Raw genomic sequence first — 12,555 nt, 5'->3', positions numbered from 1 at the left:
TCTTACACGGTCCTCTCTGTAGGCCCTCTCACAACATGGTATCTTACTTCAAAGCCAGCAAGGAAAAGAGTCTTTCTTACTTCAAGGAGGGCCAAGACCCTCTTTTAATGGCTTTCACTGATTAAACCAAGGCCACCTAGGATAAACTCTCATTTAATTAAGTCAAAATTAACTAATGTTGGACCTTAATTGCCCATGGAGAATTCTTCACATTGCTATATAACATAACCTAACCAAGGGAATGGCATCCCGTTATCTTGCCATAAGTCACAGGTCTCACCTGCACAGAATGAGAGGAGATTACACAAAGGCATATACAAAAGGAAGTGGTAATTAATTACCTTAAATCTTATACCAGAGCTGGTATAGGAGTTAGAGCAGTATTGCTGGGTGTGGAATGTGTTGCCTCTAAAGCCTTAAAACAGGTCTTCTAAGATCTGTGCTTTATCACTTCCGGTAGGGGACAGAAGACGCAATCATTTGTCTTTTATTTTGGAGAGGATAGCCTGGAATGTTTCTGATTACTTCAACCCTAAACACATCATTGAAGTGGCAAGTCCCTGAATCTCTTCCTTCTTTTTTGCCTTACTAAGGCCCTCAGCATATTAGCCACCTCTTGTTTATCCTATATGGTTAGTATGATGCTGTCAGTGTAACGGACTGATGTGCTGTTCTGTGGGATGATCAAGTGGTAGAGATTTCTTCAAACTGTATCAAAACAGAGAGCTGGAGAGTTAATATGGCCCTGAACAAAACTTTAAAGATATACTTTTATCCATCCCATGAGGATGTTAATTGTTTATGATTTCCTTTTAAAATTAAAAAGGAAAATAACACATTTTCCAAATCAGTGATTGCATACTGTGTGCCTTAAGCCACATTCATCTGCTCAAGGGCTACTATTTGGTTGAGTTTTCCATAGACTACAGTCATTCTCCAAGATCCATCTGATTTCCTTCTGCCTGAGGAACTCTTCTTGTGATTTCTTTTACTGTAAATCCACTGAAGATAGTCCTTTAGCATTTTTGGTTTGAAAAGACTTTGTTCCATCTATATATTTTTAAAAAAGTATTTCTTAGGCGTAGGATCATAGTCCTACAGTTACTTTCTTCACCAATTTAACAATGTCACTCATTGTCTTCTACCTTCCATTGTTTCACTGGAGAGTCCGTCATGGTCTTCTGTTTCAGGCAGGGTGGGAAGATCACTGCAGGTCAACAATTCCATGAAACCATGAAATCACTTTTTTAAAAAGAAGAGTTGCAAAAATTACTTTTTACAGAAAAAAATGCAAGCAATTAGGACTAGATTATTAAAATTTCAAAGAGGAAAGGGACCTTCCTTGGTAAGCTGGCGGTCACCAGCTGTTTCCTTCACTGAACACATTTTCTGATCTGGGAACCGGCTGCATTTCAGGTTTGTTGCTTGCAGGGGGACACTACTGAGAAAATAAAGAATCCAGTAGTGCTTTCTGGGCACACAAAATTTATTGATAAATTTAAAACCAAAGAAACCCAAAACTCATGACCAATTTTTCCCCACAGGGCATTTGTTATGCTCTGGGGTGGCATGGGGGTTAGGAGCTGGGGATATGAACCAGAAAGGCAGACTGAAATGTCCTGCAGAAATCTCATGGTGCTTAGGAGAAAAAATCTGACTAGAGAGTTGAGACCTTCCACAAAAGCTTGACTATCTCCCCATCACAATATTTGTCTTTCTATTAAGCTGCATTGGATAGCAGGAGAAAGTGCTAAACTTAGACTTCAGAGAGTAGAGCTCAACCATTATCAGCCTTTTAGATCCGAGCGAGACACACATCTGTCAGGTCTCATCAAAACCCCAGCCAACGCAAGGAACAGGCATGAATTGTAGGATGGCTGTCTTAGGAAAACTTCTTTCCCCCAGCCTGCTGATTTTAATGGCTTCTTTACTAACCCCTGGAACACCTCTCTTCCCCCTTTTACTCTAGCAGTTCTTCCAGTACCTTTACGACAAATCACTGTTCTAATTTCCCTCTCTTTAAAAGCCAAGAGTAATTGATCTTTTGTCCTGAGGAGGCATTGACTCGTATATGCAGAATCTGTCATTTCTCGGAATTCATAGCAATTTGAATACCGTGTTTTATGAACAAACTACATTCTCACTTTGAATCTCAGATGGACAATCACATAAGAGGGCAATTATACCTCATCTATACAGTTCTCAAAGGCTTGGTAGTGTGGATATTATGAGAAGGTCATCAAAGGCACAATGCAAGAAATTTATATACATTAACAGTATAGGCATATTGTACCATATTTTATTTATATGTATAAATTTATATACATGTATGTATATGTGTACATATATATAAATATTTCTCTATGTTAAAGTGACAAGACCTTTTCATATATTTTCTGCCGTCTCCTGTTTACCATTGTAGGGCTATAGAAACAGCTTTTCACGGAAGAAAATTCACCTTTTCTAGGAAAATCACGTTTTAAAGGAACAAAACCAAAAAGTTCATAAAAGGACACAATTTTCACAGACATCACTCTGCCTACTCTTTTCCCTTCCCTATATTATGGCATGTACCAGAGAGAACAATTTTCTCCTAAACTAAAATGTTGGATTTCATTTCTTGTGGGTGAATTCCTAGGAAGGAATTGTTGAGTTGTGCGGAAAGTTTTTGCATAACTTCATAAGATACTATAAACTGTTTTCAAAGTCATTTTACCCTTTACTCCCATCTGAAACATATGAGCATCCCACTAGCTCCACATTTTCACCAGTACTTGGTATTTCAGTCCTATTCATTTTAGCCATTCTAACTGGTGTGCAAGGGTATCTCATTGTGATTTTAGCAAGATTTTCATTGATGACTAATGATGTTTATTATCTTTTCGTGTGTTTATAGATGATTTGCATATCTTGTTTTGTCAAGTGTCTGCTCAAATATTTCACCAATTCTTTAATTAGGTTTTGCCTTCTTGTTTTGAGTATAGAGTTCTTTGTATGTTCTATATACAAATCCTTTGTCAAACATATATGTGGCTTACATTTTCATTTTATTAACGGTGTCTGTCACCATTGGGAAACTTTTACCACAAGTTTTTAATGTTGATGAAGTTTCATTTATCAATTTTTTGACAATCCATGCTTTTTGTGTTTTATCTAAAAGATTCCTATGAAAAACTTCAGAAGGTTTTTCTGTGTTTTATACTAAAATTTTGTACTTTTAATTTTTATTTTTAGATCTATGATCCATTTCATTTAATTCAAGTTAATAGTTGTGTATCAGGTGAGGTAAAAGTTCAAGCTCATTTATCTGAATGGATATCCAGTTATCTCAGCATTATTTGTTGAAAATCATCACTCCATTGAATTATAATGGCATGTTTGCTGAAATTTAGATGACCTCATCTGCTTGAGCCCATTTTGGGACTCTATTACTCTAATATCCTACTGCCTTTATTACTGAATTTTTTTTTTGGAGTAAAATAGGATATGAATTTAGGGAGAGCAGAAAAATACTTTACTCAATTTTGTTTGCTAGATAGCAGGCTATAATTTTCATGAATAAAAGCCAACTTCCGTCATTCAATACAATAAATAGCAAAAGGCTGGTTTCTGTATAAGATACAGTAAGCTTAAGCATTTGTTAAAGCCTTCTCTGGAGTAGGAGCTGCCTGATTACAGTTCTAAAGAGCCATTCTAGATCTGCACATATTTGATGAACAGACAATTAGTTTTACTTTGGAAACAAACATATATAATTACACTGTAGGATAAAGCATTTTAAAATAATTTACAAATATTGCAAAATATAGTCCAAGAATTTTATTTTATAAAATTTTGGTTTACATGTGGTTTAGAGCTATTTCACTAAAAATTAATGTATGCAAAAATCCATAATCATAAAATGTGCTGCCATAAATATATTAACTAAGAGCCTATTGATTAAATGGTTGGAATTATGAATTGCACTGCAAGAGTTGAGCAATCTGTAGCATAGCAAATCATTTCTTTTCAGAAATAAAATAATGACTATAACACTATTAAAGTGAGTGAAAAAGCAATTTTGTGACAACTAATTTTCTGAATGTGTCTTTCACATCTTTGTTCCTAAGGCTGTAGATCAGAGGATTCAGCATGGGAATCACCACTGTGTAAAACACAGAGGCCACTTTAACCATGAGCCAAGAAGTTTGAGGATTAGCGATACAGTAAAGGAAAAGAATAGTTCCATGGAAGATGGTGATGGCTGTCAGGTGGGAGGCACAGGTGGAGAAGGTTTTCTGGCGCCCACTTGCAGAAGGCATACTCATAATAGTGATAAAAATGAGTATATAGGATGTCAGAATAATCATCAGGCTGCTCACCTCGTTGAATATGGCAATAATAAAACACAGCATCTGGCTGATATAGGGGTCTGAGCAGGAGACAGAAACAATTACAGAGTGGTCACATATAAAATTATTTATGATGCTAGACTCACAATAGGATAATGCAAGAAGAAACCATGTGAGTGTCAGGGAACACACTATGCCCCACGAGTAAGACCCAGCCACCAGCAGCGCACAAAGCTTCTGAGACATAGTAGTGGTATAGAGCAAGGGGTTACAAACTGCCACAAAACGGTCATAGGCCATCGCTGCTAACATGAAAGTTTCTGTTACTCCAAACATGCAAGCAAAACAAAATTGTAGAATGCAATCAGAGAAAGAGATGGTTCGGTCTTCCACAATTAAGTTCTCCAACAGTCTAGGCGTAACTGTGGTGGAAAAACAGAAGTCTACAAAAGACAAGTAAGTAAGAAAAAAGTACATGATCGAATGGAGTTTGGGATTGATCTTGATGATTATTATCATGCCTAAATTCCCCACTGCAGTGACTGTGTAGATAGACAAGAAAACCAAGAAGAGTGGAATCTGGAGATCTGGATATTCTGAAAAACCCAAGAGAACAAAAGTAGGTATGGTACTTTGATTTCCTTTGGATAACATCATGAATCCTGTTGAATAAAGAACCAAAAGTTATTCCTGAAAAATACAACTGAATAAAAAGGAGAAACAGACAGAAGAGAGGGGCTTCATACATCTCTGTGAAGTTGATGTAGAGCAGTGACTCTCAAAGTGTGGTCCCCAACCAGCAGCCCCAGGAGCGCCTGAGCATTTGTCAGGGATGCAGATTCTCTAGGTGCATCACCAACTTCCTGAATCAGAAACTCTGGGATGGGGCCCGCAGTTCATGATTTAACCAGCCCTCCAGGGGATTTTGATGCATACTAAATTATGAGAACCACAGCTATAGAAAATTTATAGTAATCATTCTATTGTTTAAAATTCAGGCCTGGTTAGCAACATTAATATAGAACTGAAACATAAATTGAGAGCATGAAAGAAATTGTAAAAAACAGAAGAGAGGCAGAACAGAAGCACAGAGTACTTTGTTATGGTTCTAAGAATTACACTAAGAATCAAGAAGATCACTGGATGGCAAATGGTGCTATATAAATCTTAGTATTAATAATTTTTTATTTTTTACCTTTTCTAGACATAACATAGAATTAAATACTCATAGAATTTATGAGTTGGAATAAATCTTAAAATGTATCTAGTTCGTGCCTTCCACTTAATGCTTGAGAATTTATTACAGAATCTAATGCATGAAATGATCATGTAGCATCCATAAAAAGCTTCATTAAGGGTACACTGCCTCCTAGGGTAATTTTGTGGGTATTTTATTGACATTGTGCTTAACATTTATTATTTTATTAAATAAAGTTAGTTAATTAAATTTTCATTTACTATTTATTACTGTGCTTTTAGGTCATCCATTCTCATATATATATTACAAAATTATGCATATATAACTAAATATATAAATTATATACATATATATATAATGTTTTTGAGAACAGAAAACAGAAGTGCCTTATATTCATCAAGAATAGTTCCATACAAAATATGCTCCATGATCCAATGAAAATTGCACATTTTCTTAACCAATAAGAAGTTAAGCCCTCTCTTATGATGAGGCAAACTTGGGGAAGATAAGGAAGTGAGAGCAGTAAGACCATAAAATGAACGGCTCCAAGATATAGACGTGAGGCTGCAGCGGAATTAGATGAATGATCTGTTCCATCTTCTCAGCTTTGCCTGGAACAAGTGTCAGACTCCAGACTCAGCTCCGTGATCGCCTACATTTGCATGCACAACAAACAACTCCAGACATAAAGCATCCATCATCAGCATAGTCTTTCCAATACCAAGTGGGACTGGGTAGATACATTGTAAATATCCATTATTACCCAGACTATTTTAATAAATGAGTTCCCTTCAACATTTGAATGTATTAGCAAAACCCTGGCATATTAGGGAGATTACCACTCCTGCTCTGGATTTTTGGCACACTTACTACGTCAATATCAAAAAGATACTCAGGAAAAGACTTAACACTCAAACCCTAGAAATTTCAACTAATTTTGGTGAAAATCAATGGATTAGGATTAGGTTTGTACTCAAGTTGAAACCAGCCCTATAAGATTTAAAAAACCAACAAATATCCCATAAATTTTCTGTGACTTCCCCATTACTAACTACTGCCTGTTTCTGTAATGCAAAATTTAACTCTAAGAAACACTTCATGCCCTATTAGTGAAAATTAAAATATCTCTGGCCTTAAAAAGGGTCATCTCTAATTTTAAGAATAACCTCTATGAGCTGTAGCTCCATGTTTTCCATCTAAGTTGAAAGATATCAAAAGAGAAATGAACTGACCTGAAACGAGAAGACGGTGATTAATTTACTGAGGATGTCTTTTTATGATTAATGAACCTCAGGCATTTTTCTTCTCAGTAATCAAATGTTCTTTAAGATAGCAACAGTCTTGAGGTTTGTAACAAAAGTGGCAGTATATTTCAATGGGTATGCCAGTAAAACAGCATTGCATTTCCAAGTTTCAAAGAATACAAACAAAAAGCTAAAAGCTGAATCCACAGTCTAAACTCTACCAAGCTCTGGTTCTCATTTCTGCCTCCATTATTATGGAGATATACACTGCAGAGAATTATAATTTAAATATTACTCAGTGGACCACAAACACATAATTAGTAGAAACACTGTCTCTTGTGTCATCGTAGTAGATATATTTTCTTCTAAATCATTAGGCATAATTACATCATCACATCTATTCCATTAGTTGCTTGTAGATATTAAATTATTGAAATAATACATATAGTTTAAAGAAAACATACACTGTAGAGTTTTAAATAAGAAAAAAAACGAACAATACAGAAATACCTGTTATTAACTCAACTGCATTTCAAATTCTACATTCAAGTTTAGAGTGGAGAAATTTGGCCAACACCACCTTAAACAAAGGGTGAAGTTACCATCATCAGTGATATAATGTGGATATCGTTAACTTCCTGATATAATGTGATAAGAAAGACTTCGCATCTGTGATATTCTTCCCCCAAAATCCATAATCCCAGTTTAATATGAGAAAATCATCAGGCAAACCTGTATTTGGAAGCATTCTACAGGCTAACTAGCCAGCACACCTTAAGACAGTCAAAGTCAAAAAAACAAAACAAGAGTAAAAAATTGTCACATACCAGAGAAGGCTGGGGACACATGACAACTAAATGCAATGTGGTACCCTGGGTTGGATCCCAGAAAAGAAAAAGGGCATTAATAGAAAAAACTGATGGAATCCAAATAAAATTTGGATTTGAATCCAAATATACCAATGTTTTCTTTTTTTACTTTTATTTTATTGTGGTAAGAACATTTAACATGAGTTCTATCCTCTTAAGAGATTTTTAAGTGTACGCTACAGTATCGTTGACGACAGACACAATTTTGTACAGCAGATCTCTAGAACTGATTCATCTTGCTTAACTGAAATATTATGCCCATTGATTTGACACTCTCCATTTCTCCCTCTCTGAGCCCCTGGCCACTATCATTCCACTCTTTGATTCTATGAATTTGATTATTTTAGATACCTCATATAAGTGCAGTCATGCAGTATTTGTCGTTCTGTGAACTGGTTTATTTCACTTAGCATAATGTCCTCTCACTTCATCCATGTGGTCACATGTTGCAGAAATTCCTTCTTTTTTAAGGCTAAATTTTGTTCTATTGTATGTATATACTACGTTTTCTTTATCCATTTATCTATCCATGGACACCTAGCTTGTTTCCACTTCTTGACTATTGTGAATAGTTCTGCAATGAACATGGGAATGCTATCTTTTTGAAATCTTGATTTCAATCATTTTGCATAAATATCCAGAAGCAGGATTACTGGATCATATGGTAGTTTAATTTTTAATTTTGCAAAGAACCTCCATACTGTTGTCCATAGCAGCTGCACCGTTTTGCATTCCCACCAACAATGCACAGGGGTTCCAATTTCTCCATATCCTAGCCAACACTCATCTTTTGTTTCTTTGGAAGTAGCCATCCTGACACGTGTGAGGTGATATCTCATTGTGATTTTGATTTGCAATTCCCTGATGATTAGTGTGACAGGGCATGTTTTTTTCATATACCTATTGACCATTCGTGTATCTTCTTAGAAGAAATGTCTAAATCAAGTCCTTAGTCAACTTTTTAACTGGCTTATTACCTTTTTTTTGCTATTGAGTTGTATGAGTTCCTTATATATGTATTGGATATTAATCTTTTGTTAGATATGTAGTTTGAAAATATTTTCTCCCATTCTGTAGGTTGCCTTTTCAATACTGAGAAGATGTTACAGTGAAAAAAAATTGATAAGCCAACAACTTAGATAATAATGTTAATATTTTGGTTTTTATTTTTCCATTTTTTTAACTTTATGTATGTCTATCAATAAATAGATTTGTAGGTCTATTTATCTATCCATCATCCATCTATGAAATGATAAAGAAAGAGTGGATTTTTTATTCAATATGTCAAAATCTACATATCTTTGTTGCCTCTCCCCTCCATCATATACCCAATGAAAAATAGCAACGATAATGAAGGAATAAATCAAATAACAAAGTCACACTAATAAAGACAATGGTAAAATAAAAGCCAGCTGATATAAATTTCCCATAATTTCAGAAACGTGTTAAGGGAGATGGAAGACTATAGACTAATGAAACAAGGTATAGCTACAGCTAAGGATACTGTTAAATGCAGATCTAAAGAAAAAGTATAATTTTTAAAATCCACGAGGGGCTCAGGCTTCAAAAGTATGTGGTAAGTGAACAAAATAAATCCTGAAGTTTGGATGAAAACGTAAAGGGCCAAGGACACCCAGTATCCACCCATGGAGAAGAAGAAGATGAAAAAAATTATCTAATGGATATCAAGATTTATATCAAAGCTATAATAATTAAGAATATGTAGTAATGGCAAATACATCAATGGAATGCTGTAGGCAGTTAAGAAGCTGACTGAAGTAGATTGAAAGATTGGGTCCAATTATTCACCATCTCCTTGCATCCAGAAGTTCTCCATACTTTATTATTGATGGAGTGTATGTCTTCACCTTTGGATTATGAGTCCAGTCCTGTGATATGTTTAATGATCTGTTGGCAGAAAAGAAAGTATGGCAGTTCTTAGCCTAGGCTTTGAGAGACTTTGAATATTTTCACTCGGTCTACTGCTTTTCTGATAGTTCCATAATACAAATAGCCAAAGAGTCTAAAGACGATAAAATACATTTGGAGAATCCATGCTCACAAAACTGTGGTATGAAGCATTTTATTCCTAGTCTCGTAGCCTAAGGCAGAGCCACCTCAGATGACCTCCTGATCTTAAAAATAAATAAATGTACTTTTAAGCCATTGATCGTTTGATGTTTTTTTTTTAAGAGTTATTGTAGCAAGAGCTGACAATTATACTGATAAACCCATATATGGACATTTCATTTATGACAAGATTGATATTGAGGAGCAACGAGGAGAGATTGGATTTTTTCCAGTAAATAGCATGTGACAATGATATATTCATCTGGTTAAAAATGAAGTGGTACCGTGAGTGTTGGTGATTGACTACAGCTCCGATATGCTGTGTTTGGCTAAGTTTGACTCAATTCCCACGTTTTCTCATTCCAGTACCCAGGCTGAAACAACACTCACTATTTGTGGTATACTCTTCTCCAAGTTGAATGCATAAGCTCAAGTAGGAAAGATTCAAATCATGTAGGGTCATTTAAAACATCTTCTATGATGTAACTTATGACACCTTCACTCACTTTCCATTGTCCCAAGCAAGCCTCATGGGAATTATTCTCTCTCTGCCTACAGAGAAGCGTGACAAAGATGAAGAGAGAATAAATAATACTGAACAAATGAACCAATCTATCATAGACCCAAACCTTGCACCATCCACAAAAATGAATTTTAGGTGACTCATAGGACAAAGTATGAAGAATAAACATTCTTGAATGTAATATAGACAGATGTCATCCTGACCTCAAGGGTGGATAAATATAATCTTCAACAATTACAAAAACATTACAAAGTAATAGATTTTACTAAAATTCAAACTTATTCCTTATTTGAGGACATTAAGTGAGTGAAAGGTAAAGCCAAAATGCAAAAATACTTGCAAGATACATAATTGTCAAAGCGATTATATTCATAATATAAAATAAATTTAAAATAAATAAAAACAATGACCTTACAATTTAAATGAAGACTGGTATATACTTTAAGAAGTCACTTTAAAAAGAAAAAAAAAATCCATAAACATTAAAATGTGCCTAACCTCAACAATCATAAATATTCAAATCAAAACTACAAATGAAATATTCCAGATCAAGTGAATGGGTAAAAATCATAACATCAAATAATACTGAACACTGGGGAGGAAGTGAATCATAACTTTAGAACCTGCAAACTTTGTTTTTAGAAGTCTAAATTGATAAAATCACTTTGAATAATTAAGAACTAAATAAATGCATGATACTTCTGGGTATAATCCTCATTCTAATGAGTTATTCTGTGCAGTGTGATGATACATGTGCCCGAAAATTGAAACATTCCAAATATCCATCATAGTAGACTGGAATAAAGAAAAAATCTGAAATAATTATAATATATGTAATAGAAGCAAAATTGAATAAACTGTAAATAGGTGGAACAACATGAATGATTTGTAAAATATATTATGCATTTATAAAAGTCACATATATGAAATACATAATGCACAATTTCCTTTACATAAAGTCTTAAAAGAAGGAATATTAATTTGTATTTTTGAGAGTTAGAAATAGTTAGAAATTGAATCTATATAGAAAAGCAACTGCATCATTATGATAAAAGTCATGCTTTTGGCTCTTGCTGAGAGTGGGAGGAAAGGGCCAAAAATTGACTCTGGGATACTGGTAATGTTCTCTGGCTTGATCTACTTGGGAGTTACATGGGTGTTTGTTTCAAAAACATGTTTCAGTATGTTTTAAATTTAAAATGATGGAACCAGAGAACTAAGCAGATGCTACATTTTGCAAAGAGTTAGATGAAAATCATAAACGTAATAAAAATTCTTTCACAGTTCCAACCTGGGGAGTAAAACAAATTGATTTTATATTTTTAAAAAATCGCTATCGATGATCTGAGATTCATGCCTTATACAAGCTTAAGAAATATGGAAAGCATATTAATTTGATATTAACTGCTAAAAACCAACTTAATGACAATGATGATTCAGAAAGCAGAGATGTGAAGACATAATTCCATTTTGGAGAAAGAAACAACATAACTTACTGACAGATATTTGAGAGAGGTTACAGAATAATAAATCAAAATAAATAATGCCTTCTTTCCTTTGCTTAAGCAACTCAGTAAAGAAAATTGATAGGTGGGAAAAGTTTACTGTTGAGAATGGATGATCAAAAAGTATATTTTCTTAATCTTGGTCTTTTTATCAATGAGTAATGGATATAGGTCTAGTTAGAAATAAATTGAACTTTTCTTTAATATTCAGTATTATTTTCAACACCTTGTATTGAACTGTAATATATTACATTGATACTCAAAAAATGAGTGATCCAAGTAGAGAGTAGTTAATATTTTCAGCATCTGCCCACTTAAAGTCAGATAATATTTCTCATAATACAAACTCCCAGATCCTCATTTTACTTGAAATGAAGTTTTAAAGGGAACAAAACGTTCTGTTTTATAGAACTTTCCGAGTCAAGAGATTTGCTTATGAGAACCTGAGTGCAGATCCAGTAAAGGCAGTTATCATCCGTATTTTTGCAGTACTTTTATAAAGCAAAACTTAAATTATAACTTAAGTAATAAGTCTCTAAACATATATCCCTTCTTCATCATTCTGGCTTCCATAATGTCTAACTGGGCGATTTTGAAATGTATTTCTTTCCGAAAGCAGCTGAGATGAAGTGCATCAGAATAGGTTACTCTATACTACTTCCAAGTGGCCTCACCACCGAAAAACATGGAAAGTGCAATATTTAATTGATTTAAAACATAGTCATATATCTACTTAAAATAAACGTAAACTATCATCAGCAATACATATGAAAAATTTTGGACATAAGTAGAACATAAATACATACTTCTTTGAA

General features: G+C 34.3%; 1 protein-coding gene across 1 annotated transcript; it reads right to left on the bottom strand.

The window, feature by feature from the left end:
- Positions 1 to 4,037: 4,037 nt before the first annotated feature.
- LOC131395802 (olfactory receptor 5D13-like) lies at positions 4,038 to 4,988 on the bottom strand. The gene has a single exon (XM_058527623.1). The coding sequence runs from the start codon at positions 4,986 to 4,988 to the stop codon at positions 4,038 to 4,040; it is 951 nt and encodes a 316-aa protein (XP_058383606.1).
- Between the last annotated feature and the right edge of the window lie 7,567 nt (positions 4,989 to 12,555).

Source organism: Diceros bicornis, chromosome 31, assembly GCF_020826845.1.
Source record: "Diceros bicornis minor isolate mBicDic1 chromosome 31, mDicBic1.mat.cur, whole genome shotgun sequence".
NCBI lineage: Eukaryota > Metazoa > Chordata > Mammalia > Perissodactyla > Rhinocerotidae > Diceros > Diceros bicornis.
The sequence above is the reverse complement of the archived record's forward strand: the minus strand, read 5'-3'. Positions and strand labels throughout refer to the sequence as shown.

What these genes read in the sequence shown, in the direction of transcription:
- LOC131395802 (XM_058527623.1), bottom strand. Translation starts at nt 4,988, where the DNA reads ATGATGTTATCCAAAGGAAATCAAAGTACCATACCTACTTTTGTTCTC.